At 39.9% G+C, this 24,665-nt stretch overlaps 2 protein-coding genes across 6 annotated transcripts; one reads left to right on the forward strand and one right to left on the reverse strand.

Moving 5' to 3' along the window:
* Window positions 1–728: 728 nt before the first annotated feature.
* Window positions 729–10,957, forward strand: LOC122082662. 3 transcript variants are annotated; one of them, XR_006141378.1, is made up of 4 exons: window positions 729–1,031; window positions 1,154–7,183; window positions 8,713–8,799; window positions 10,521–10,957. XR_006141378.1 is itself a non-coding variant. In XM_042650363.1 (3 exons), the coding sequence occupies exon 2, from the start codon at window positions 1,163–1,165 to the stop codon at window positions 7,142–7,144; it is 5,982 nt and encodes a 1,993-aa protein (XP_042506297.1). In that variant the 5' UTR covers window positions 729–1,031; window positions 1,154–1,162; the 3' UTR covers window positions 7,145–7,183; window positions 8,713–9,013. The 3 variants fall into 3 exon arrangements, 1 of the variants encoding a protein (XP_042506297.1); XR_006141377.1 differs by lacking the exon at window positions 10,521–10,957 and adding an exon at window positions 9,955–10,514; XM_042650363.1 differs by lacking the exon at window positions 10,521–10,957 and having other exon boundaries at window positions 8,713–9,013.
* Window positions 10,958–12,741: 1,784 nt separating this feature from the next.
* On the reverse strand, window positions 12,742–18,169 carry LOC122082664 (arogenate dehydratase 2-like). 3 transcript variants are annotated; one of them, XM_042650369.1, is made up of 13 exons: window positions 18,056–18,079; window positions 17,652–17,959; window positions 17,478–17,545; window positions 17,265–17,357; window positions 16,009–16,209; window positions 15,838–15,918; window positions 15,261–15,356; window positions 14,207–14,284; window positions 13,976–14,065; window positions 13,795–13,862; window positions 13,542–13,623; window positions 13,384–13,457; window positions 12,742–12,978 (listed from the first exon to the last, which is right to left on the reverse strand). In XM_042650369.1, exons 2-12 carry the CDS (start codon window positions 17,911–17,913, stop codon window positions 13,398–13,400), a joined length of 1,179 nt encoding a protein of 392 aa, XP_042506303.1. In that variant the 5' UTR covers window positions 17,914–17,959; window positions 18,056–18,079; the 3' UTR covers window positions 12,742–12,978; window positions 13,384–13,397. The 3 variants fall into 3 exon arrangements, with proteins under 3 accessions (XP_042506303.1, XP_042506302.1, XP_042506304.1); XM_042650368.1 differs by having other exon boundaries at window positions 12,742–12,985; XM_042650370.1 differs by lacking the exon at window positions 15,261–15,356 and having other exon boundaries at window positions 12,742–12,985; window positions 18,056–18,169.
* Between the last annotated feature and the right edge of the window lie 6,496 nt (window positions 18,170–24,665).

Consider the following 24,665-nt stretch of genomic DNA (forward strand, 5'->3'; position numbering starts at 1 on the left):
TCGTGTACCGATGATAACGATACATATCAACTGAAACAATTGATACCTTGAATCGTGTGCAATTGGGTGTGTCAAATGGTGACCCACGTGCTGAATCTTGAGAATAGTCCAATCGATTACTAATCATGTCAAGCTCAAGCAGTGTGATCAAATAATAATTCGACATCCTTAGTGCAAGGTAAGCAGTGTTTTCACAGGACCAATAAGCGATAGTGGATATGTCAAAACTTAAATCCACAATCAGCCGACTCAAGCGATGATGAATTGAAGGTATTTCACCACTAGGTTGCCAACCTCATTGGTAATTATAATCCATTTAATGACGATCAATAGGCTGATAAGTCAAGAGGCCCTTTACCTAGAGCCCGATTATGAATGGCTTATTGATTGATCCGACAAAAAAAAAAAGTCTATGCCCTGACCAACGTGGCCCGATTGTCTAAAGCGATGAATTAGATCAATTGGCTTGGACCGATTATGATTTCTTCGTGGATTTTCAGATCAAGTGGCCGTTTCTAAGATTTTTGGGAATGATTTCGGCTAATTGCCATCCATGATCTGAATAAGAATAGACAGGGACCGATTCAGCCATAAATTCCTGTGTTTTAAAACCCTGCCCAGAACCCACCGGACCCGCCGGTGTTTAGAATAGACAGGGACCGATTCAGCCATAAATTCCTGTGTTTTAAAAAGCCTGCCCAGAACCCACCGGACCCGCCGGTGTCACCCATACATCGGCACATTCGCAATAGAACAAGACGGCAAGACCGCAAGAGTGGCTGTCTTTTTGGGATTTTTGATCAAAACCACAATCATCGAATTTAGCTAAATCAGTTGAACCTTTTAACTCGAAAGAAACTTTAGTAGTTAAACCATCAAAATTTCAACGCCACTTCTCTCTCTTTCTCTCTCTCTCTCTCTCTCTCTCTCTCTCTCTGTTTCCCTCTCTCTTCAAAACCAAAAATCAAGAACCTCCAAGACTACATCATGGAGTCATTCTGAGAAGCAGAGCCAGCGTTCATAGAAACCAGGTACTTTCTTCCTCTAATCTTTGTGAATCAAGGTTTTTATATCTCTTGGACTTCTGGTTTTAGCAAATTGAGATTTTGAAATAGAATTGTTTGCTTCTCTTTCTTCATTTCCTTGATCTTAGGGTTTTACCATGTCTTCTGGCTCCACGAACGGGGCCGCCTCTGAGGGTCTCGACTTGAACTCCGAAGCCTTTCCCCTCGCCGAGGAGGATGTTTCTGTGGTAAGGGTTACAGAATCTACGGTTTCTGTCACACTGTCTGTAGATGAAAACCTAGGGGAGCAGGTCTTGGACGATCAGGTCCCTTCCAATGGTACCAACCGCGAAGGAGGAACAGCCGAGGCTGGGGTATCTGGCGAAGGACGGAATTTGCTAGAAACATTTGCTCAGGGTTCTGATGTCTGTGACGGCAGCATGGGTGCTTTTGGGGTCCGGGGAAGTTCGGAAGAAGAAGAATCTGCTGATGTTGGTTTGATAAAAAAAGATTCAGAGAGAGAGACCAAGGAATTAATAGATGCGGTTGGTGATGGGAAATCAGGAGATCATCCCGATGTGGCGCTAACGCTGAAACTTGGTGCTTCTGATGCCGAAGAACTGAAAGACAGGGTTGAAATTACCGAGGCGGAGAGCTCTATGGCGACCACCGAGTTGACTTTTGAGGAAATCCACGTTGCTTCCGGGGAGAAAGCTTTTGAATTGGAAAATACTGAGGTTTTGAATTCCAAAGCAGATGTAACGGAGCCGATGGATTTGGATGAGAAGCCATATTTTCCAGATGAAAATCAAGGCGTGGAGGTTGAGGGGGTGGGGGGAAGCACCGAACCTGATGGTGTCAGAGTTTCGGATCATTCTGTAAGTTCTTTTCTCCAAGGCGTGGAGGTTGAGGGAGTTGGGGGAAGCACCGAACCTGATGGTGTTAGAGATACGGAGCCTTCTGTAAGTCTTGGTTCTATTTCAAATTGCGTTTGTAATACCACTTTATGCTCAGGTAACAGCGATGTAAATCCTTCTCAAAATGGGATACAAGAGCTAGTTGCCCAAATAGCTGAAACACCTTCTAATCCTGTAGTTACGGATCAGAGGATGGATTTACATCTCACTATGGCAAATGCAGACCATGGGGCTGCTGTTACAGGTGATACAACGCTGGCTACCGAGGCCATTGATGAATCCAAAGCTGCAGTGCAGGACCAGAATCAGGATGCAGGTGCTCAAATTGCAGGCACTTTTGGTTATCATCCTGAGGACCGAAGGATGGGCTCGCCTTCTCCTGAGCTGGGTGCTTCTCCAGTGGATAACCAATCCATGGGCTTTGACGTTGAAACAGTTGCAGTAGGTGGGTGCCACAAGCTGGATGAAAATCCGTCTGAATCTCAATCTCAGCCTATTGCCAGTGATCCTGATGCTATTAGTTCAGTTGTAGATTTTGGTAGCTGTCCTTGCACAGATGTGGAAAAGAAGGTTCTAGAGGAGGTTTTGAATGAAGATGAACAAACGGAGGTAAAAGAGATCGAGGCTGATGCTACTCATCCTGGTGCTGATGGAAGCCAGAAGACTGTACATGAGGTTTTGAAAGAAGATGGGGGGATTGTTGCTAAAGAGATGTGCGACAAAGTTAATTATCCTGGGGAAGATGGAAACCAGAACACTGTTGATGAAGTTTTTGAGGAGGAAGGAAGTGGGGTTAAAGAGATGCTAGATGATGTTACCTGCCGTGATGGAGACGGTAACCAGAATACTGCTGATCATGTTTTGAAAGAGGAAGAAGGAATGGGGGTTAAGGAGATGGCAGACGATGTCACACATGTGGACAAGGATGCAGACATGACGACTGCTGATAAGGTGGACTGTGAAGATGAAAGAACTGAGGTTAGAGAGGTGGGGGATAGTGTTGCCTGTCTGGGCACAGATGGAAACCTGAAGGCTGTTGATGAGGTTTTTGAGCAGGAAGGAAGTGGGGTTAAAGAGATGCTAGATGATGTTACCTGCCGGGACGGAGATGGAAACCAGAATACTGCTGATGATGTTTTGAAAGAGGATGAAGGAACTGGGGCTAAGGAGATGGCGGACGATGTCACACATCTGGACAAGGACGCAAACATGACGACTGCTGATAAGGTGGACTGTGAAGATGAAAGAACTGAGGTTAGAGAGGTGGGGGATAGTGTTTCCTGTCTGGGCACAGATGGAAACCTGAAGGCTGTTGATGAGGTTTTTGAGGAGGAAGGAAATGGGGTTAAAGAGATGCTAGATGATGTTACCTGCCGGGACAGAGACGGAAACCAGAATCCTGCTGATAATGTTTTGAAAGAGGATGAAGGAACTGAGGTTAAGGAGATGGCAGACGATGTCACACATCTGGACAAGGATGCAGACATGACGACTGCTGATAAGGTGGACTGTGAAGATGAAAGAACTGAGGTTAGAGAGGTGGGGGATGGAGTTGCCTGTCTGGGCACAGATGGAAACCTGAAGGCTGTTGATGAGGTTTTCAAGGAGGAAGGAAGTAGGGTTAAAGAGATGCTAGATGATGTTACCTGCCGGGACGGAGACGGAAACCATAAACCTGCTGATAATGTTTTGAAAGACGATGAAGGAACTGGGGTTAAGGAGATGGCAGACGATGTCACACATCTGGACAAGGACGCAGACATGACGACTGCTGAGAAGGTGGACTGTGAAGATGAAAGAACTGAGGTTAGAGGGGTGGGGGATGGTGTTACCTGTCTGGGCACTGGTGGAAACCTGAAGGCTGTTGATGAGGTTTTCGAGGAGGAAGGGAGTAGGGTTAAAGAGATGCTAGATGATGTTACATGCCGGGACAGAGACGGAAACCAGAATCCTGCTGATAATGTTTTGAAAGAGGATGAAGGAACTGGGGTTAAGGAGATGGCAGACGATGTCACACATCTGGACAAGGATGCAGACATGACGACTGCTGATAAGGTGGACTGTGAAGATGAAAGAACTGAGGTTAGAGAGGTGGGGGATGGAGTTGCTTGTCTGGGCACAGAGGGAAACCTGAAGGCTGGTGATGAGATTTTCTGGAAAGATGAAGGGACGGAGGTTATGGATGGGAACCAGATGATCCTCAATGATGCTTTGAGGGAGGGTGAAGGAACTGAGGCTAAAGAGACGGGTGATGATGTCACTCATCTAACCAGTGATGGAGACCAGAGGAATGTAGGAGAGGTTGTGAAGGAAGATGAAGGATCCGGTGTCAAAGAGAGAGAAGATGATGATATATATTCTGTGTCTGACTGCTTAGATGAGAACTTAACAGAAAATGTCAGTGGGGTTGATCCACATGTAAACGAGATGATAGAAATGTCAGAACTGGTTACAACTACTTTGAATCCTGGAACTGCATCTGTAAATGATAATTGTGTTTTTTATGGCCTGCCAACGGAAGAAGGTGATTTTTCTGCTTCTGATCTAGTCTGGGGTAAGGTGAAGAGTCATCCCTGGTGGCCCGGGCAGATATTTGATCCTTCAGATGCATCAGAACAGGCAATGAAATATCGAAAGAAGGACAGCTTTTTGGTTGCATATTTTGGGGATCGAACATTTGCTTGGAATGAAGCATCACAGCTAAAGCCTTTTAGAACTCATTTCTCACAGATGGAGAAGCAGGCTAATCTGGAGTCATTACGTAAAGCAGTCGATTGTGCATTGGATGAAATTACGAGACGAGTAGCGCTGGGGCTGGCCTGCTTCTGCACATCTGAAGAAGTCCATGCAAAGAATGGATCCCAAATGATTGGGAACCCTGGGATCCGGAAAGAATCAAGTAGGAGAGAGGGCGTGGATAAATCCTTCAGTGTAAGTTCTTTTGAACCGGAGATGCTTGTTGAGTATATCAGGACATTAGCACTGTTTCCATATGGTGGAGTTGATAGGCTGGAACTTGTCATAGCTCAGGTGCAACTGTTGGCTGTCTATCGTTCAAGGGGATACTCTTGTTTGCCAAAATTCCAGTTGTGTGGCGGTTTGGTGGAGAATGAAGCTGACAGCTTAATCTTGGAAGAAAGAAAGAATTCAAAAGAGGTCGTTGATGACTCTGCAGCTATATATAAGAATGAAGGTCAAGTACTTTCTGGAAAAGTTAAATTAAAAAGTCGTGAAGGCTCTTTTCGTAAGCGTAAACACTCCTCAGATGCCGGTGTACATCCTAACAAAAAGGAAAGAAGCTTGTCAGAGTTGATGGCTGGGAAAAAGGCTTTTTCATCCGATGATGGAAATGAGTCTGTTGACTGGAAGCCAGTTTCATCATCATCAGGAAAACGTAAAGCTGGTGATTCCATTCCGGATGATTCAGCGACTCAAAATAGGAAAAGAAGTATTTCCTTATCAGGAGCTGCTGATGCTGACTCTGCTCAGCCCAAGCGATCTTTCAAAGTTGGTGAATCCATCTGTAGAGTTGCAAGCCAACTGACTGGATCCCCTCCAATCCTTAAGTGTAGCAGTGAAAGGCTCCGTAAAGGTGCAGTTAAGTTGGATCAGAACAGAGAAAATTCTACGAGCGACGGTGATGCTGTATCTCCAAGAACTCCTGAACGAAGGAGAAAGATAGTCCTTCCAACAGAGCACTCGTCCCCAGAAGAGATGTTGTCGCAACTTTGCTTGGCTGCACGTGACCCAATGAAAGGTTATAGTTTTCTGACTACCATAATTAGTTTCTTCTCTGAATTCAGAAATTTTGTATGCCTTGATCGCACAAGTTCTTGGAAGCACAAAATGTCTTCAGAGAAAGAGGGTGGTAAAAAGAAAAAATTACCCAACTCTAACATGGACTCTGCTGAATCGTATAGTTTTGAGGATATGCAAGACTCTTACTGGACTGACAGGATTGTCCAAATTGGTCCCGAAGAACAACCATTGGAAAAATCCCGGAAGAAAAGGGGAAGGCCTAGGAAAAAGACGGTTATGCTAATCAATGGAGTTGATAATTCTCATCAGTCCAGTCCTGCATTGGACATCGTGCAGCATAATCCTGATGACAATGCCGAACAGCCAGTTGAAATTCCAGTGGGCAATGTGGATGCAAAATCCAAGGACTACAATTCACCAGCAGCACTAATATTGAGCTTCTCGGAGTCTGATGCAGATTCTATTCCTTCAGAAAAGAATCTGAATATATTATTTAGATACTTTGGACCTTTGAAGGAATCAGAAACAGAAGTGCTGAAGACAACTAACTGTGCTAGGGTGGTCTTCAAGAGGCATACTGATGCAGAGGTAGCTCTCAGTAGTGCAGGGAAATTCAGCATTTTTGGACCAATGCATGTCAGCTACAGGCTGACGCATTGGCCATCAACATTAACTAAGGCTTCATCCTTTGCTGGAACACAACTCATAGAATATGTGGAATCACAAGGCATAGAAGATGTGGCACCACAAGGCAGAGAAGATGTGGCACCACAAGGCATAGAAGATATGGTACCACAAGTCATGGAAGATGTGGAATCACAAGGCATGGAGGATATGGATATGGCACCACTACTCATAGAAGATGTGGCACCGCAAGGCATGGAAGATGTGGAATCACAAGGCATGGAGGATATGGATATGGCACCACTAATAGAAGATGTGGTACCGCAAGGCATAGAAGATATGGCACCAAAAGGCATGGAAGACGTGGAATCACAAGGCATGGAAGACATGGAATCACAAGGCATAGAGGAGGATATGGCACCACAAAGCATGGAAGATGTGGAATTGCAAGGCATAGAGGATATGGCACCACAAGGCACAGAAGATGTGCCACCACAAGACATAGAAGACAGGGCACCTCAAGGCATAGAGGATATGGCAGCACAAGGCATAGAGGATATGGCAGCACAAGGCATAGAAGATAGGGCACCACAACTCATAGAAGATGTGGCACCAGAAGGCATGGAAGATAGGGCCCCACAACTCATAGAAGATGTGGCACCACAAGGCGTAGGAGGTATGGTACCTGCGGGAAGCATTGAAGATACGGTACCTGCGGGAAGCATTGAAGATACGGTACCTGCGGGAAGCATTGAAGATACGGTACCTGCGGGTGGCATAGAAGATATTTTACCACAAGGCATAGAAGATATGGCACCTGTGAGAGACAACGCATCTTGATTTTATTGTTGCAGAAACAGTTTTGCTTGAAGGTTTCAGGTATTCTCTTGTATGTCTCTGCAATGCTGAGGGAACTTTGTTCTTTGAGGAAATCTAATTATCTTCAGGTTGATGATGAAAGGGGTTTACGAACTGCATAATCGCAAACTTTTCCTGCAAAGTGGGACCCACCACTCAGTCTTCCCACTTACAGTATATCCCTTTGCAGGGGTTGATCTAATCTGAAAGTTTTAACCATCTGGTATAATATGCTTTGGATGGCAAGTAAAGGGTTGATGGATCAATTCATTAGGAGCCATCTGAAAGGGTACACCATAGGGATGAAAATTGGGCCCCCAAAAGGGCCAAACCAGCCCTAGCCTGATAGTAATTAAAGCTGGGTTGATATTAACCTAGCCAGATGGCCTGACTTGCTCGGTTCTGAACTATATACAGTGCTATGTCCAATATACACGAGTAGTTATTTTCTATTATAAGTCTTCCCCTTATTCCTCTATACACCATGTATTGTTTTGATTTGTTTTAAGACTAGTCAGAGTTGGGCCTCTTTCTCGAGACCCAAATCCTTCTACTTATACATATTATACATATATATCTTTTGGGGAAGGGATTCATGGGAGACTCCTCCCACCTACCCTGTTTTAGAGGGGGATGGGGGTGTTTTGGTTATAGTTCAGATGGGCATTTATGCCTATTTCACTGTATTTAATGAGGGCCATGCACATGCGCAGCTGTGCATATAACCTTTTTCCATACCCTATATTATGGTATTTAACTTCTCCCAAGCATAGGATAACCCCAAGGTGTTGTCTTTTTATCGATTACATGTCTGACTCAAAAAATCATTTTTGGAAAGATGGGTAGGCTATAAGTTATGAATTCATCTAAGCTGTCATGATTTCAATTCTTATTTGACTTGTAATTTCTTTTCTTAACGAGAAAAATACGACATGCCTGTAAATATTATCAGAAGGTGGACCAGCATGAGCCCGGCCCAAGCCTCACATATGAAAGCATGACTGGGCTGGGCCTGCCTTAACCCAGCCCGTATACATCCCTAATATATGCCCTCTTTGTATTTAAATGTGTATCTCCCTTTTTTCTTTTGTAATTTTAACTTCCTTCCCCCTGTATTTGTTTCTGATGTTGGTGTCTGGAAATGTTGGCCCTGCCACCCTGTTCATGTAAGTCGCATGTTTTGGCCCATAAGTATATGTTTGGTTCAATACCGGTGGAACAGATTCACCATTTGACGAGGTCACCAAGGGCTCTGATAACACAAGCTTAACCTCTATTGCTTTCCTTTAGTTTTCAACAAAAAATGGTGAATTTCATTAAAATTACCAATTGAATCATTGGGAAACTTGGTTGTGTTGGTGCTTGCCTAGGTGACAATTGAAAGTTACCTATTGATGGGTTGTCTTGTAATTGCATATGAGCCTTATGACTTTCATGTCCTTAATATATCATCCTGGTGGTCTACCTGAGATGGCTTTGAATTTTGACTTTTGTTACGCTTTGCTCTTTTGTGTATGAACATTCGTCAGCATGCTTGTTTATGTTTACAGGTCTGGTGGAGACTCAAGAATGATGGTAGATGCCATGTAAAATGTTGATGCACCGCCGAGGGTGGTTTAAATGAAGGGCTGCTGAAGGTGGTAACTATACTGTTAGTATCATCAGTTTATCTGAGATTTTTTCCCCATGAGTTCTTTCTGTTTTGTATTTCAAACAAAATACTTGTTTTCAGCATGCTCTTTGTTTTGAAGGCTCATGGGATTCATTGTGATTAATGTAAAATGGATATTCTCGATCTTTTCTGTAGATCTGTTTTTATGGAATTTAGACCCCGTAGTTCTTAGTGGCTTAGAATTTGTCGTCTCAACTACGGGTTATCATCTCCGTGTTTGATGCCCATGTCGATGATGTAAAAGCATAGCTTTTATCCTTTAGTCGATACTCTTATTTCCAATCAAATGGGCATCTAATTTTTTTTCAAAAAAATGTGCTTTTAATTCTTGTATGGTTTATACCTTATCAATCTTTTCTATGTGATATATTTGGTACATCTTGCAGTGTTTGAAGTATATAAATTTTGTGGGGGGACTTTATTTTGTTCTGGAGCTAATGAATTTTATATCAGTTGCAGTGTCTGGAATTCTCATAAATCTCTATTAGTTATCCCTGTCATGGTTGTTAGTCTTCTCATGTAAATTATTGACTAGTTTTTGTTTTTGTTTTTTTGTTTTTTAGTCTTTTTTGTTTTTTTTGTTTTTTTGTTTTTGTTTTTTTTGTTTTTATTGCATATTATAACTGGTATTCTTATGTCATTTTTTTCAAATGCTTTTTCTGTTAGTAGTAAATATTTCCATAATTTGTTTGATACTCCTGATTTATGTTACTGGCTAATGGGTTCACTATGTTCAAAAAGCTATGAACTAAAATATTAGCCCTGAGTAGTGTTTTTAGTATTGGTTGTATTTTTATTTTATTTTATTTTTTTTAATAGTAGTGATTGAATTCATAAGAAATTAGTGTGTTTAGAACTCAATATGATATCTTTTTTGGGGATAGTTCTGAAATGAAGCACGTCCTCTTGTGAATCTGTGAATCAAAGTATGGGGTTTGAAAATAATGAGATTCTAGTGAAAATCTTCACATATACTATTAGTAAATGTTTGTTCCCTATGGTCGTTGGTTTGATTTTGGATTTTGGTTTAGGAGATAGATGAGGGATTGTGAGTATCAAGAGGTCACCAACTTAGTGAATTTTTCCTGATAATGTTTTCTTCTCCTTTTTAATGAACCAGATATAGGTGGATTTGGTCTTTTATTGGTAATGGCTTTTATTCTTCTACATCCATCTTTATTTTCACTATCCTTAGACATGTTGTAAAAGGATGCTTGTAAGTTGATATGAAGAAACCCTGGCTCCTCCTTAGTACAAAGCATTAGATTGAGAGATTAGCCATGAAAAGGTGAACACATGCTGGAGGTGACAGACGGTGAGGAAAAGCTTTATTTTTCCCATGTTTGATATGCAGGGCAAGTGGGGAAAATTTATGTGACAATTTATTTGATTAGTGACTATTTGGTTCATATTGAAATTAAAGAAAATTAGAATGTTAGGTGTGATCTCTTAGAGAGACTATTGAGATTATTAAGAGGGGCTAGATGGGCCATGGCTTTGAAGGTTTTCTGTGGATCTGAATTGACTATATTGGTAGCCTCCTCGAGGAGTCCCCTCTGTTTGATTTAGAACGGATTTGGTCAACTGTGATGGTGTGCTCGATGGGTAATAATGGCCCAGCAGGGATTGGTGGAGCTTTTTGATATCATCAGGGTAGCATTATCATGGTATCCATCTGGCTTGCAGATTTCATCACTGTAAACTTGAGACGCCCTATCATCACTAGCCTGGAGATAAATGCCTCGTTCAGGTGGCTCAAGTTGATTATTGAGGGCGATGTAGCTTTGGTTATCATGCAGCTCTTCTCTAATCATGGCGGCCCTCAGAGAATATTTGCACCTTAGTAGAGAAGTCAGAAGCCTCAGTGTTGTTTGCAATCTCTCACTCTTGGAAGATGAAATCCGCGAATGGTTAAGCAGATGAGTAAGCTAAGAGACGGGTGTTATTTATCAGCTATCCTTTAATCATGACAACTTGTATTTCACTTGCTTATTTTGCCATGTAGAAGAGATGAAGAGTGATGTTGCAATTTTGATGATTGGATATTTGTGGAATGTTGTGGTCGATTGTTGAATTTTCCGATGGTATACACTCCCATAAAATTGTACCCTCCTATTTATGTCTGAGCACCTCTCCATTAGTCCATGCACTCTTGGTAGACTTGGATTCTTCAATGCCTTGTTTTGCTATTTGAAAACTAATTGGATTGAAGACTTTGATGTACAAGACACCATGGGGTCTATAAGTCTATCTGGTCATGCCATGTGGCAGATCTAGGTACATTTGGCTGACCCCAGTAGATGAGGATCGTTAGTATTAGTGAAGTTTATTGTACAGGTGTCAGCTGGTACAGTTGGTCATGTCTTGGAATGAAATCTCTCACGCCAAGCAATGGGAGCACAGGAGGGGATGCCATGTCAGGGAGTGGAGAGAGAGAGGGGGGGAGGCAACACAAACTGCACCATTATTTTTCAATAAAAATATTAATGGAAACGAAGCATATTTAGACGGAAAAAAAGCAAGGTTATAAAACTTGATCCTTGAATGTAAATGCTGAAGAGATGGATGATGCTATAAGTGATAACCTATCTAACCGAAAACCAGTATAGCCCACCATGGCAAGTACATCAGGGTGTGGTTTTGTGCACATTGTGTGAGCGCTTCGTTTCGTCCAATAGGGGGCAGAATTGGTTACACCTCTCTCTCTCTCTGGCACACACACATTTGACTGTTGGAGCAACGGCAGTGTGTATAAACATGACCATACACAAAACCTTTCATGATAATATAATCTGAAGTACATACTTTAACAGGAAAGAGAACATATTGAAAGCTTTCTTGTGTTCGATGGAACATTACTGATCTAGTGCAGGAAATGCTAGACACATAGGCCAATGAGAGCATAAATGGAAGTTTATTCAAAGGGCACATAGGGGGCAGTGCATCTTTTTGCACCTGCATGTGTCTCAACGTTTCGTGAGCCAGACTGATAGGGTTCTTTTTCCCTAATAGTATATATAAAATGATGCAACATCTCAGATAGGAAATAAGAGCAAGGGCCAAGACTATTGAAATCCATCAATTGTAAGGGATGTATGTATTTTAGGCCCTTGCATGCAAATGTGATTTGTTTGGTAGCAAAAATTTTCATGAAAAAGGTCCTCTGGTATCATTCTGAGAAACCTTTCTTTAACAGCAAAGATCAGATTCATTGAAGCACAACCACCACACAAAGTCAGCAATCCAACTTCTGCTACTGGCCTAACCATGCGGGAGAGAGTGAAAATAGTTATCATGTTTGCATAACAAAGAGATTTCTAGGCAATAGTATGAGCAAACAAACGACAGACACAACAGAGATGCCCGATCCTAATCCGAGAAACAAAAGAATAGAGTTGCCACTTGCGGTTACGCTGAAAAACCAAAATTTGTCGCACTAAAAGCATTCAGATGTGTTTAGTTGGCAAGAAACGGATACAAAAGAAAAGGAAAAAACATAATAAGACAAAAACAATGATTAAACCAATTATTTCTTTCTTTTTTATTCAATTTTGTTTCTTCTTTTTGCCAATCAAACACACCCTAAATGCTGTTTGTCATGGTCCATTGAGCAGCCATGATCAACAAACCAATTGTAACTCACCTTACATTATTGTTGCGAAACTCTATACTGTGGTCTGGGCAAACAAGAGGTATAAAGGGTTGGGTAGGTGACTAGTTAAGTATTTCTGAGTTGAACAACCTGCCTAAAGTAACATCACAACTCAACAATCCCAAAAGAAAAAAGGGGGAAAAAAAAAATGTAACATGGACTCCTCAAAATAAGTGCTTAATAATCTGAGGCTTAGCTTGGATCAGTGTCCTTGAATTGGACGATGCCAAAAAGTGCTTAAAAATCTAAGCTTCAAATGTAAAGCAAGGGCTTCTTTAACCATTAAGCGAATAGTTGGAATATTCTACTTTGTCTATTTTGTAGATATTCAAAAAATAAATTGAATATATAAATGATTTATTATCCTGTGCCCAGTTCTGGATTACAACAGACGCTTGTGTCCGAGCCATGTATCAGTGTTACCGACGCAATGTCAATATCAGTGTGTCCACAGATCTTGTGAGATTCAAATAAAGCTGAACTCCATATTACCTGCACACTTCAAAATAGAGTCAATCCCACGACCTGACATACTTGGAAATCCAAACTCCTCGGTTGTGGTCCATATAAATGGTTAGAAAGAAGGGGAATAAAAAAGATTAACAGATATCAGCAGAAGTGCAGAAGAACTAACAATAGACAGCTTTAACGACCTCCAAAATTAATATGCAAAAACATAATTGTAATTCTATCTTCCGGTGTTCGATAAGCCCAACCTCTCTTAGCTATTTGAGATTACAAAACTCTCATCCACATCATAAGGCTAAATCTCATTCATAGTCATAAGGCTACGATTCGGTTATACAAAACAAAACTGCTTTTCATTCATTTTAAGTGCACAAATAACAATCTGCCCAAAATCCAACCGACATAATTGTCTAGATTGTAAATTCTTACAGGTTTAAGGACATTCATGTCAAGCTAGTATCAGCAGGATAGCTCCCTAGAACTCGTAGGAATGTAGCAAACTCCTGCCAAGAAAGTAAAACTTTAGATGCTTCTAATCAAAATCAATACCAATGAATCTTAAATGCAATTTAACAAGGAAAAAATACCTTAAGATGCCCAAGGGCATTTTGAGACCTTTGGTCTGCCATTGATACTTCAAAATCCAGATAGAAAAGATAGTCAAAGTACCTGCATGAAAAGTTCAAAATTCCACTAAGAGTTGTTTTCAAAGGGGTTCTACCTCTTTGCTTTGGATAGTCTTACAACTATCATTAGATTATTCAAATCTTTGAACTCAGAGCAGAAATGGAATTCATGCATTTGGAAAAGCAATGGAAGTTGAGGGGTATCAGTAATTACGTTGTACATCCATTAATGCCGTCACTAGGTACACGCAAGGGCTGTTTACGCAACGGGCGACTCTCAATCTGGTGAAAATGAAAAACAATAGATAAACTTTTAAAAATAACTTTGTGACCCATATACCCACTCCCAAGAAAAATGAGGAAAAAATCCAATTCAACAACAAAAAAGAGAGTACCTTTGTGAGGTTGATATTCCTCATTGAAAAAACGGTAAGTGCTCTGGAAAGCACACCAGGCCCCTCCTCGAGAGAGAAAACTATACTTGTCTGAGATATAATAGCTTCTCTCAAACTCAGGTAATGATGAAAACAGACCAATGGATCGAAACTAAAAGGCAAGGGAAGTCCTCTCTCGCTCACACACACAAACAGACACAAAGTAGTATTATTACCATTCTAAATACTTACTTTGAATGGTCTGTCAGTCTTTGGAATAATGGGCTCTCTTGCAAGCATCAAAAATCGAGTAACGTTGTCAGAATCATCCTATATAAAAGATAGCAGTGGAATGAACCAAGATGACACCAACAAGCTGAGAACTTTGACACACATTGATGCAGGGCAAAACACAAAAATAATAGGCTCATTTTAGTTTATATAAGGCTTCAACTGAGTTATATATATCTTTGGCCTTTGGTCTAAAAGGTTTTCTTTGTAATGGGCTACTTTGATGGGCCTATAATATTGGTAGTAAGGAGTATGGATTTGATTTTTCGTTTCTATTATAGTACTTCCAGCTTCTAGCTTTTGTTTAGAAGTCCTAGCTGTGTTATGAATTTGCTTTTTAAGCTTTTGTCATGAACTGTACTTGGATAGGGCTTCACTATCCCAAGTAGGATTCTTATCTTAATAGTTCTATATATAAGATTGTAAGCAGCCCATAAGGGACACGAATTTTATGGATAAAGTTATAAACTTTCTCTTCTTTTGAGCCATGTGGATCCATTGTATGCTTGGTTAAAATTCCGTAGGATGGCTTCCTTAGGTCAGAGAATTCTTTCATTTCCTTCTATACAGAACTTTTAGTTGATCTTCATGATGCAATGCTTTCATTTCAATTCTATTACTGTGTTTGTGATCAGAATCATCCTATTCTGTTAGTTTTTCTGTTTCAGTCCTGTTCTCAAGCATTCTGATCAATTGATTATCTTCTTTATCCTCTGTTTTGAAGTCCTATTTATTACCTTTATTCTGTTTCTAATAAAAATAACCAGAATCTAACCTGGTTCAATGGCATCCATATTTCACTGGGTTTTATCTGATAGACCTGATCCATAGTGGAACTTATATGGAATTTCAGTGGATTCAGATCAAGGTTTGGGAGTTCTCAAATTTCCAGTTTGAGCCCTAAATATGAATACTGTTTTCTATATCAGAAACCCTAGATGCTGGCCATTATTAGCAATTTTCAATCCCTTTAACTCTAAGATTAGGGTAAGGGTTCTGTTATCTGCAGAAATACCTGAATATCTTGAGCTAGAATATTCAAACCGTAGATCCTCGCAGCTTTAGAGCTAGCAACTGCTCCCGCATCTTGGACTTTGTTGGCAAAAATATACTACACAAAGGGCACTGAAGTAAATTATGATGAAGAAAAATCTTCACTCTTTCTCAGTTTTCAACTTTACACGAGAGTTGATTATAGTCAAAGCTATCCTTGACTATATGAACATAATCAGCTTATTAAAAAGGCACATAAAGGTCATGTCACTTCTTTTCTAGTTTGGGTCTGATATTTTTCAACAAGTTGAGAACCTAGTAGACCAAACCTTGACCATCACAGAGTTGAAATTTTCCCCCAAATGCCCATACCTCAACAATAGTCTGGCTTTCCAAAGCAGCCATAATTTTGACCAACCCAAAGCATTGCCATCTCTAGAAACATAGATAGATGACCCCTCCCATTGTAATTTGAACCATTCAACTATTTTACTATATCTTTTAAATGTGAGAAGGGGAAAGAAGGGACATGAAGTATGTTTCTTCAAACTCTGATTCATTATCAAACCAACAAAGAATTATCAAATTTACAACCATACCTGAGCAGCACCAGCAGTATCATCTACAGCTTCTCTGACGATTCCCAACTTTGTTAACGTGTTCTCACATTGAGCAAGAGCCTGAGAAGTAAAGGTCATGAATACATATCCTAACAGGAAGTTCAAATAAATTTAGAATAGATAACTGGCTAAGTTAATGGGTTAACATACTTGTGGGTGGCTAAGAACACGTTTTAGATCTTCCAATTTAACACCATGATTGGCTAGCAAGCAATGTTGGATTGGAAGGTATACTTCCCCAACAATATGTAACCTGTGTCTAAGTAAGAGATCATAATTTCGGTGGATGCTCCCCCCAAGAGAATTCTCAATCGGTAAAACTGCTCTATCAACAAGCCACTTTTCAACAGCCTGCAAGGACAGATATACAAAGGATTTGCCTTAAATAGTGTCTATATAGAAAACTAGTTGGTGGTTACAGAGAAAGGTGGAGAATTTAGAGGCGTGGAGAATTATTGTTTAGTCAAGTAACTTAAATAGACCCAGACTAAGATTGAAATAAAGTTTTAGGATATAAAAACAGCTGGTATGGATGGTTTTTCAACAAAGAGCTGAATGAGCTTGTATATTTGAAGGATTTGACGTGAAATGATGAATTATGAAGATTTGGGTTACGGAATCAATGAAAAATTAAGCAAAAAAAATAACCAATTAAGAGATAAAAGGAGAGGGGCAATGTAATGGGTGAGCATCAACAGACTCTGTGAGTTGGCACCAAGAGATTTTTGAAAGCAATCAGCCTTTCAAGAGAACTGGGAGCAGCCTTCAGTAAAAAAGAACAACCCAATGCACGAGGCTCCCGCTACTGCGAGGTCTGGGGGCGGCATTCAGTGAACCAGATAATCAAATATAAAACAAACTACATACTTTTTTCACATCTAGTTTATTATCAGATAAAAATTTAGATGTGAAGATACCTGTCCTAAAATTCATCTAAAATTAGAAATAATAATTTGATTCTTAACATGCATTATATATTACATTTTTTGTATGATAAAAACTAAATAGGTATTACTTTGTTACTTTTGCTAACGTTTACGATATGATGAAAAACTAATTGATTATTATGGGATTTGAATTCTCCTATCAGAATTCAGATTTAGGATGAAATACACTTTGGACACACAAATGCTCCAAATTTGCTACTTTAGTATCTCTAAGACCCCCTTAGGTCGGAAGTGGGGGAAAGGTTTAAAGTTGTTGCTATTACTTCAGCTTTGGCCATTTTGGCTCACTTCACTTCTAACCAAATGAACCCTAATCAAAGTTGACAGCAACGCTCCCATAAAGCAAATCTATGTATTGGTACCGAATGACATCTTAGTTGCAGAGTTGAACTTAGGCAAAACTTCAATCAATAATAAAAGGTCAAAACACGATATTAAAAAAGGGGAAAGAGGAATCACATCGAAAGCAGTGTCGAATTGTTCACAAGCAACGGCTTCGCAATCCGGGTACGCCTTTTCAGCCGCCGATTCACTGAACGCACCTTGAACTCCCTGAAATCCATAAAAACGAAATAGGAAAAAAGAAAAGGTATTAACTGGGGAAGGGAGAACTCGGAATATGAATTGATGAGTTGACAATTAACAAATAATCTACTAACGGAAACTTCGAACCTGGTAAGCGACCCGAAGGCGAGAGACAGGACTAGGCGAATTCGGCAAATCGATGATAGATAGAGGCCCTGAAACAAACTCAAAACCCCAAAAATATATAAGATGGATATTATCGCCTATTGAAATGAAATTTTTTATAAAATGAAGAGTAGAGATTGCGAATCATTTTTTTACTTGGAAGTGATTGTGAATCCTTGGAAACAACAGAATCTTTAAAACTCTTCTGGAACTCGAGCGCTTCATCGTTCTTCTTCTTATCTTCTCCAGTAGAATCCGATGCAAAAACCTTCTGATAGCGTTTCAACGATTTTTTCGAAGGAACTTTGATGAAATTTCTCCCATTATGACTTCGATGATTCGCAGAAGCGATATCCCATAAGCGTTTCTGTTGCTCGCAGGGAGAACTCTTCCATGCTTGACCTAAGGTTGCGGCCATTGCTATCCTGTCCAAGCTGTTTTCTGATCTGGTGTGTAACGGATTCCTGGCACAGACAGAAAATGACGGCTTAAACGAAGAGGTTTGGTTTTAGTAACTACAGAAGTAGAATAGTCAAAATTGGAGAACGATGTAAACAAACCTTTCCAGGATGCTTCGCTCTATATACCATCAGATTAGAATCCGTATCTATCCGATGCTCATCCAACTATCAGTAAGATCTATAGTTGTTCACTTGTTCGTCGTGAATCACGAACTCCTGCGGTTGGGAACTTGGGATTTAAGTTTTCAAAAGCGGGGTAGGGTAAAGTAAAGGGCGAGACTTGGGAGTTGGGACAACAACTGGACTAGGGTCAGGGTCGTTTTTTTCGCAGCAGGGTCCGTTATATTTAAACGAGGACACATGGCGCGAACGTCGCAGGCACGTCTGAACCATGAGACTCAGCTCAATATCCCTTCGTGACATAAATGCCCCCCTGGTCCTAACTGGTCCGGTTTTGGTTTAAGCCTTAAGAGAGGTTGGGGTCGTGGCAGCTGGCTGAATGGCGGTGGCGGTGGCGGTGGCGGTGGCAGTGGCGGTGGCGGTGGCTGTGGTGGTGACGGTGGCAGTGGCAATGACAATGGCAATGGTAAAGTTGCTTCATTGTGACCTAGCTTCTTTAGGAAATAGGAATAAAACTTATAAGAGGAAATATTACAGCTACTATCATTATCAATAGTCCCTTGATTGACCAATATTCCAATCTTGGCGTTATTTCAAATCTTTTTGCCAAGTTGGTCTTGGTGGAATCCTTATCATCAATCGTCCAATTCCCTATCTCCTATCCAATGTCTAGGGTTAGGCCAACAATGGCCGATTCAAAACTAGTACTTGCAAGAATTGGATTAAAATCGACCGGATCCAATTTAGTTTCCCATTCCAATTTTAAGACCCAGATTCCCCCAGACTCCCGCTCCCTATTATATGAGATTGAAATACGCTTCTCCATCCAATCATAGAGTTGGATCTCTCAAGTGCTTCCAATGCGTCTGTGAACATCCGACAGCTGGAAACACTTAGTACTTACATTTGGATGGGCTTTGTATCAATTAAAAAAAAATACAATCAGATGGGCTTGGGCCTGCACGGCATTCGTAATTCCACGTTCCGGGAAGCCTCCCACATGGGACCCATCACAACTGTGTAAAGAGAAACTAAGGAATTTGGGTGAATGGAGGGAGACCCGAGACCTCGTACGTTAGCAATGAGATTGTAATGTCTGAGACTCTGAGGTACGAATACCTCTCTCTCTCTTTCTCCATCTATTCTCTAAAATGGACAAAGCTATGTTAGTTTCTAACGGGGATGTGTCGTGTAACTCGTGGATGTCGTCGGAACTTAGAATCCCTTTTACGAGTCCGCTTTGCGCATTTGGCATGGTTCTAAATATTAGAATCGGATTGATCGTATCGGTGATTTATATTGGTATCGAGGATGTGTATTGGTATTGGCTGTACCAAAATTGATACCTGTCAGCATGTTTTATTTAGAGGTGAGGTTCTGTGCATGGTGCATGTACACACAATTATAGGATGGGGATAAAAGGATGCATCTTAAACCCTCATCTAATGAATGTATGTATATAGGGGTGAAAGTTTGGTCTTACAATCCAAGCCCATCCTGGCCCACCCTCAGCCCCAATTGAGCTTAGGCCAAGTTTTTTAACCCTGAGAACGGGTTAGAGTTGAAAAACCCCAACCCTGGGTTGGGATTGGGTTGGGCTCGAGTTGAGGCATCAGCCTGACCCAATCTGGTCCGAAATTTAACCATGAATTTTATATTAGAATTTAGGGCTCTGTTTGAGTTTAAAAATATGTTACCGCAAAAATACGGTATATTGTAGCCAACGGGTCAATCACAAGGAGATTAATCACTCTATCTTAGGGGTGTCAATCGATCGAGCCGGGCCTAACCGGGCCTGACGGTGTGAAATCTTTGCACCGTGAATGCCCGTTTAATTAAATGAGCGTGGGTTTGGGGGGCATGGTATGGTTTGTAATCAGATTGGTCGGTATTGGGCTTTAATCGGGCTACCTTAAGAGTGTCTTAAATGGGCTATTGGCCTATTTAATTCTAAACGGGCCTACCATAAAATAATTTTTTAAGCAGATTAAACTATTGGCTTTAGAATTTAGGCATTTTTCTTATAATTTAAGACGATAAGATTCGTATAAAAGGTATTTATAATTTAAGCATTACTCATTTTTTGTAGTATTAGTGGTATAATAGGTATTTATAATTTAAGCATTTTTTCTAAACAAGGTCGGTTCCATCGGGCTAAGTGAGTCGGTTCTAACGGGCTACTTAATTGAGTCGGGCCGGTCGGGTGCTCGGTGGGCTACTACTCTGCACCGTAAATGCCCGTTTAATAAACAGGTCGGGCTTAAGCTCGACAAATTTATTACACGGGCCGGTTCAAGTCAGGCCTTAAGCGAGTCGGGTTGGGTCGGGTTTACCAGTGCTAGCTTAGGATTGACACCTCTACTCTATCTTATCTACTTTAAGTACGACGAGAGTGAACAAGAGATAGTTGATTTTAGATTATGGTTCTAGAACATGTAAATAAACGAAAGAAAACGACCTATACATTCACCATCTAAATTAAACAGTTCTAACGTTGAACTACTTTAATTAGAGAAGTAAAACAAATACTGAAAATAACAACTAAAAAAAAAATCTGCAAATAATAAAGCTAAACTAACAAATAAATAACTGAAATAAAAAGCAAGTAAGTAAAGAAAAATTCTCAATACATCGACCGAATTTTCGGGAGAGACACTATTGTAGACATCACATTCAATTATAGCACATATATAAATAAGAACACAAAAAATATATGTATATATATATATATATAAATCCTAATTCTACTACTTGTATTTAAATAAAAATCTTAATTATACTAATAAACTTTGTCATACCTTAATTATGTATAAGCTGAATTGCAATTTAATTGATTTGAAGTGATAGTGATGGTATTGTAATGGAATTATTGATGAATAACTTGTTCTCTTTAACTTGAAAACTCTTGATTCTTGTCACTTGAACCAATTATTTCTTATAACTATAAAGTTTGAAAGCTACAACTATGGATTGCATTAATTAAATTAACTAAATTAACAAAGTAAACTAATAATTAAACAAACTAACAACTAAAAATCGAATTGCATTATCATTAATCACTTGAATAAAAGCTTGAAAAAACATAAGGAGAGAGAAAATATAACTAAGCATAAACTAGGCAAAAAAAATAAATAAATAAACAAGAAAATAAACTAAGGGGAATAATCATCCTAGGAGGGGGGAAGGGGCTTTTATAGGGTTTTGGTCTTACCTCATTCCTTCTACAAGTATTCTTTAAGGAAAGAAAAAAATTAAATAAAATTCAATATTGGTAAAAATCCTCATTATCTGAGATATTGTGTGAGGAAAAAGAGAAATTGTTTATAAAATTAACAAATTATATTCATTCCCTACAATATTAACTAATATTTTGCAATATTGACTAAATCATAAAGGAATCTCTGCATAGCATCTTCAATATCTTGTGAGGTGGCAAGAAGAGAGAATAATCTTCAGTATTTTGTAGGAGAGAGGATGTGGTACTATTGAGTGGGTTCCTTTGGATAAGTTAGTTCAAGTTTAGATTGGTTCTTAGTTCACTTTAAGCACTTTCTCTTGTAAATTTGAAAACTGCAAAAAAAAAAAAGTAGTACTATCCAAAGTGGGGTAAAATGTACACTTATATCCCTAAGATTTCACACATTATTGTGCTCATTAGGCTTCTATTGGTATTTCATTTTTTCTATAATTTTTTAATAAATATGACGTGAATGGTAAAAATAGATCAACCAACAACAATTGCCTAGGTCAACCCAGCCCAGCCCAACCCAGCTTTGACAAGATTGGGCCCAAACATGAACCCGACAGGCTTGGGTTGGGTTTTAAAAAACCCAGCAAAACCCAGCCCTGTCTCACCCCTAATTGTGTACATAGTCGTACATAAACCCTTTGCCTTTTTAATATTAGGCCTTTTACTATCAATAGACTATATAACTAAACAAAACCCTAAGTTTTTCACATGTGGATATTCATTTTCTTTAGTATTAATCTTTTTTTTTTTTCCCACAGGTGAATAAACAATAGTTTCAATCCCTTCTCACTCAAAGAAGGAGAAGAAAGAGAAGGAAAATATTATCCTAAAAAAAAGTTTTATATTAATGGACTCAAAAGGTGGGCCTATAAATTTCCCTAAAAGAAGGTATAAGAATTCTCGTTATTTGGCATTCGAAACACCAGGAGCACAGGCCAATGGAAACCGCACAATAACATCTTTAATACATAATGAGATTTATTCGTAGATTGTTTAAATGGCTTGAGAGAATTGGAGATTGTATAAATAAATGCACAATCTAAATTTCAATTTCCCATCTTCTCAAAAATTAGTCAAAATACACGTACTGCATAGCGATCGATGGATCTCCAAGATTAGTCCATATAGGCGTAATGCATTGCAGAGGAGGGAACGCGATTTTTTCGTGCCCAACTCGGTTTGAGCATTTTTTATTCCACACTAATATATATATATATATATATATATTTTCTGAAAATATATGTCTCGACTTAGGGGTGTCAATTTGTGGCCCGAACCGGTTAAATCGACCGGGACCGACCGTTTATAGACCAGCCCGACTCGGACCGTTTATTAAACGTGTCGGGCTTGAGCCCGGCCCGTTTATAAATGGTCGGTCTCGATTTTGCTACTTGAACCGTCGGGCGCTCGACCGAGACCGACCGAATAACGCCTGATCGAGACTAGCCTATTATGCACCGACTTGGCCCGACCCTTTAATGATTGTAGAATACCTATTTTACCCCCCAAATTAAAGAATAAAAACTAAAAAGTAAAGACATGTTCACATTTTAAATAATGGTTATATTTGGTATCATTTATTGATTTATTGTCATTTTTTTGGGCTTGCATGAGTGGGCCGGAATATAATAGCACATTTTAAAGAGGGTCCGTTTAAAAACCGGTTAAAGCCCGTTTAACATTAAACATGTCCGTAGCCCGGTTAAGACTCGACTAAAGCCCGATTAAGGTAGCTCGATTATAGCCCGAGACCGACCGACCGAATATAAAGTGTACCATGCCCTCAATAACTAAGCCCGATTAGTTAAATGGGCGGACACGGTGTAGCCTTTGAAAGTCTTCAAGCTCGATTAAGCCCGACCGAAACCGAACCGGCCCGACCGGTTGACACCCCTATCTCGACTTGACCAACCACCACGTTTTTAATGACAAATCGAATAAAAGGTTTTACTGGAAAAAATAAAACGGAATAAAAAGTTATAATTTTCCGGCTATCTGTCAGAGATGATTATCAGTCCAAGATCATCTTGCCAACTTATTTTCAAATGGGACAATTTAACCTAATAATAATTTTTCGTAAAATTAAAAAATCTCGAAAACCGTCCACGTGTCTTCCCAGTCCTACGGTCCCACCAACGCTGGCTCTTTTCAAACCGGTTACGTGGATTATTCCTTACTTCACAAGGCGGGAAGACCATGGACCCCAGACTCCACTTCCCTTCCTTCCGCACGTCAGGCAGGTCCCACCTTGCCTCCCTACCCTTCCATGTTCCATCCATTCACAGTTCACCGTTCACACTACTTCTGTGCCTTGACTGGGGTAGCTTAAGGAAAATCTCACGTAAATCAAGATATTCGCGTTAGTATGCCACGTGTTGGGTGGACATAAGGCATCAAACATGGACCCACCAGGTCTCCCACTTCCCCTCTTCCCGCTTCACTGTTTCAAATTCCCATTCCCACTCCCATTCCCATTCCCATTCCCACCTCCCCGTGTTTCTAACGGTGTCACAGGAGACCTATACGACTGTGTGTCGATACTATAATCTAAAGAAGATCGGAACCTTTGATCAGCAATCATTTAATTTGTTATTTTTTTCCTATAAATTTCTATTCATTCGAGGCCCTATTACCAACTCTGATATGATTGTTCTAATGATCCTGGCCACTTTTTCCTTTTTTAATACGAATTAAATCTGGACTAGACCGCTCGCTAATCCACTGGTTGGTAAAATCTTTGTAATGGATCCCACTTACAGATACGAACAGCGGGCGAACCTCTTAGTGGCAGAGAAGAACCGGGTTCGATTGGTTCATCTTGTACTTTGTTCTGTACTTTGAAATTTTAAAATAGATTAGTTGAGCGCTAGAGGCCATGCGCACTTCAGAATTCTTTCTTTCTTTCTTCTTCTTCTTCTTCTTCTTCTTTTTTTTTTTTTTTTTTACCAAAAGCAAAACGAAAAAACAACTAGGAACCCCTGCAGATACTTGACTTTTGTGAGAAAAATGTCGACAATTCCGAAGCCGTAACATTAGAAAGCAAATCCGCTTACCGGGTCGGGTGAAAGACCAAATCACAGGCTTAAAAAAAAAAAAAAAAAGACCAAAGACCAATTTGATTGAACTGGTCCAAAATGATTGGACTGAACCAAACTCCATATGGTTTTAGAAATCACTATATAAGAGCCTTTTTGGTATCGTTTCTGGAACAGAAACGTCGTTTCGTATCAAAAACGAAAATTTCAATTTTTGTGTCAAAATACAGTTTTTAAACGAAAAAATAGTATTTCAAAATTTCAGATTTTTATTAGGATTTTTTTTTTTTTTTTTTTTTTTTTT

Source organism: Macadamia integrifolia, chromosome 6 (genome assembly GCF_013358625.1).
Source record: "Macadamia integrifolia cultivar HAES 741 chromosome 6, SCU_Mint_v3, whole genome shotgun sequence".
NCBI lineage: Eukaryota > Viridiplantae > Streptophyta > Magnoliopsida > Proteales > Proteaceae > Macadamia > Macadamia integrifolia.

What these genes read in the sequence shown, in the direction of transcription:
- LOC122082662 (XM_042650363.1), top strand. Translation starts at nt 1,163, where the DNA reads ATGTCTTCTGGCTCCACGAACGGGGCCGCCTCTGAGGGTCTCGACTTG.
- LOC122082664 (XM_042650369.1), bottom strand. Translation starts at nt 17,913, where the DNA reads ATGGCCGCAACCTTAGGTCAAGCATGGAAGAGTTCTCCCTGCGAGCAA. An exon ending in AATTCGACACTGCTTTCGAT is followed by an intron (nt 16,210 to 17,264) that starts GTGATTCCTCTT and finishes CTGTCCTTGCAG; the next exon opens with GCTGTTGAAAAGTGGCTTGT. An exon ending in AGACTGACAGACCATTCAAA is followed by an intron (nt 14,066 to 14,206) that starts GTAAGTATTTAG and finishes ATTATATCTCAG; the next exon opens with ACAAGTATAGTTTTCTCTCT.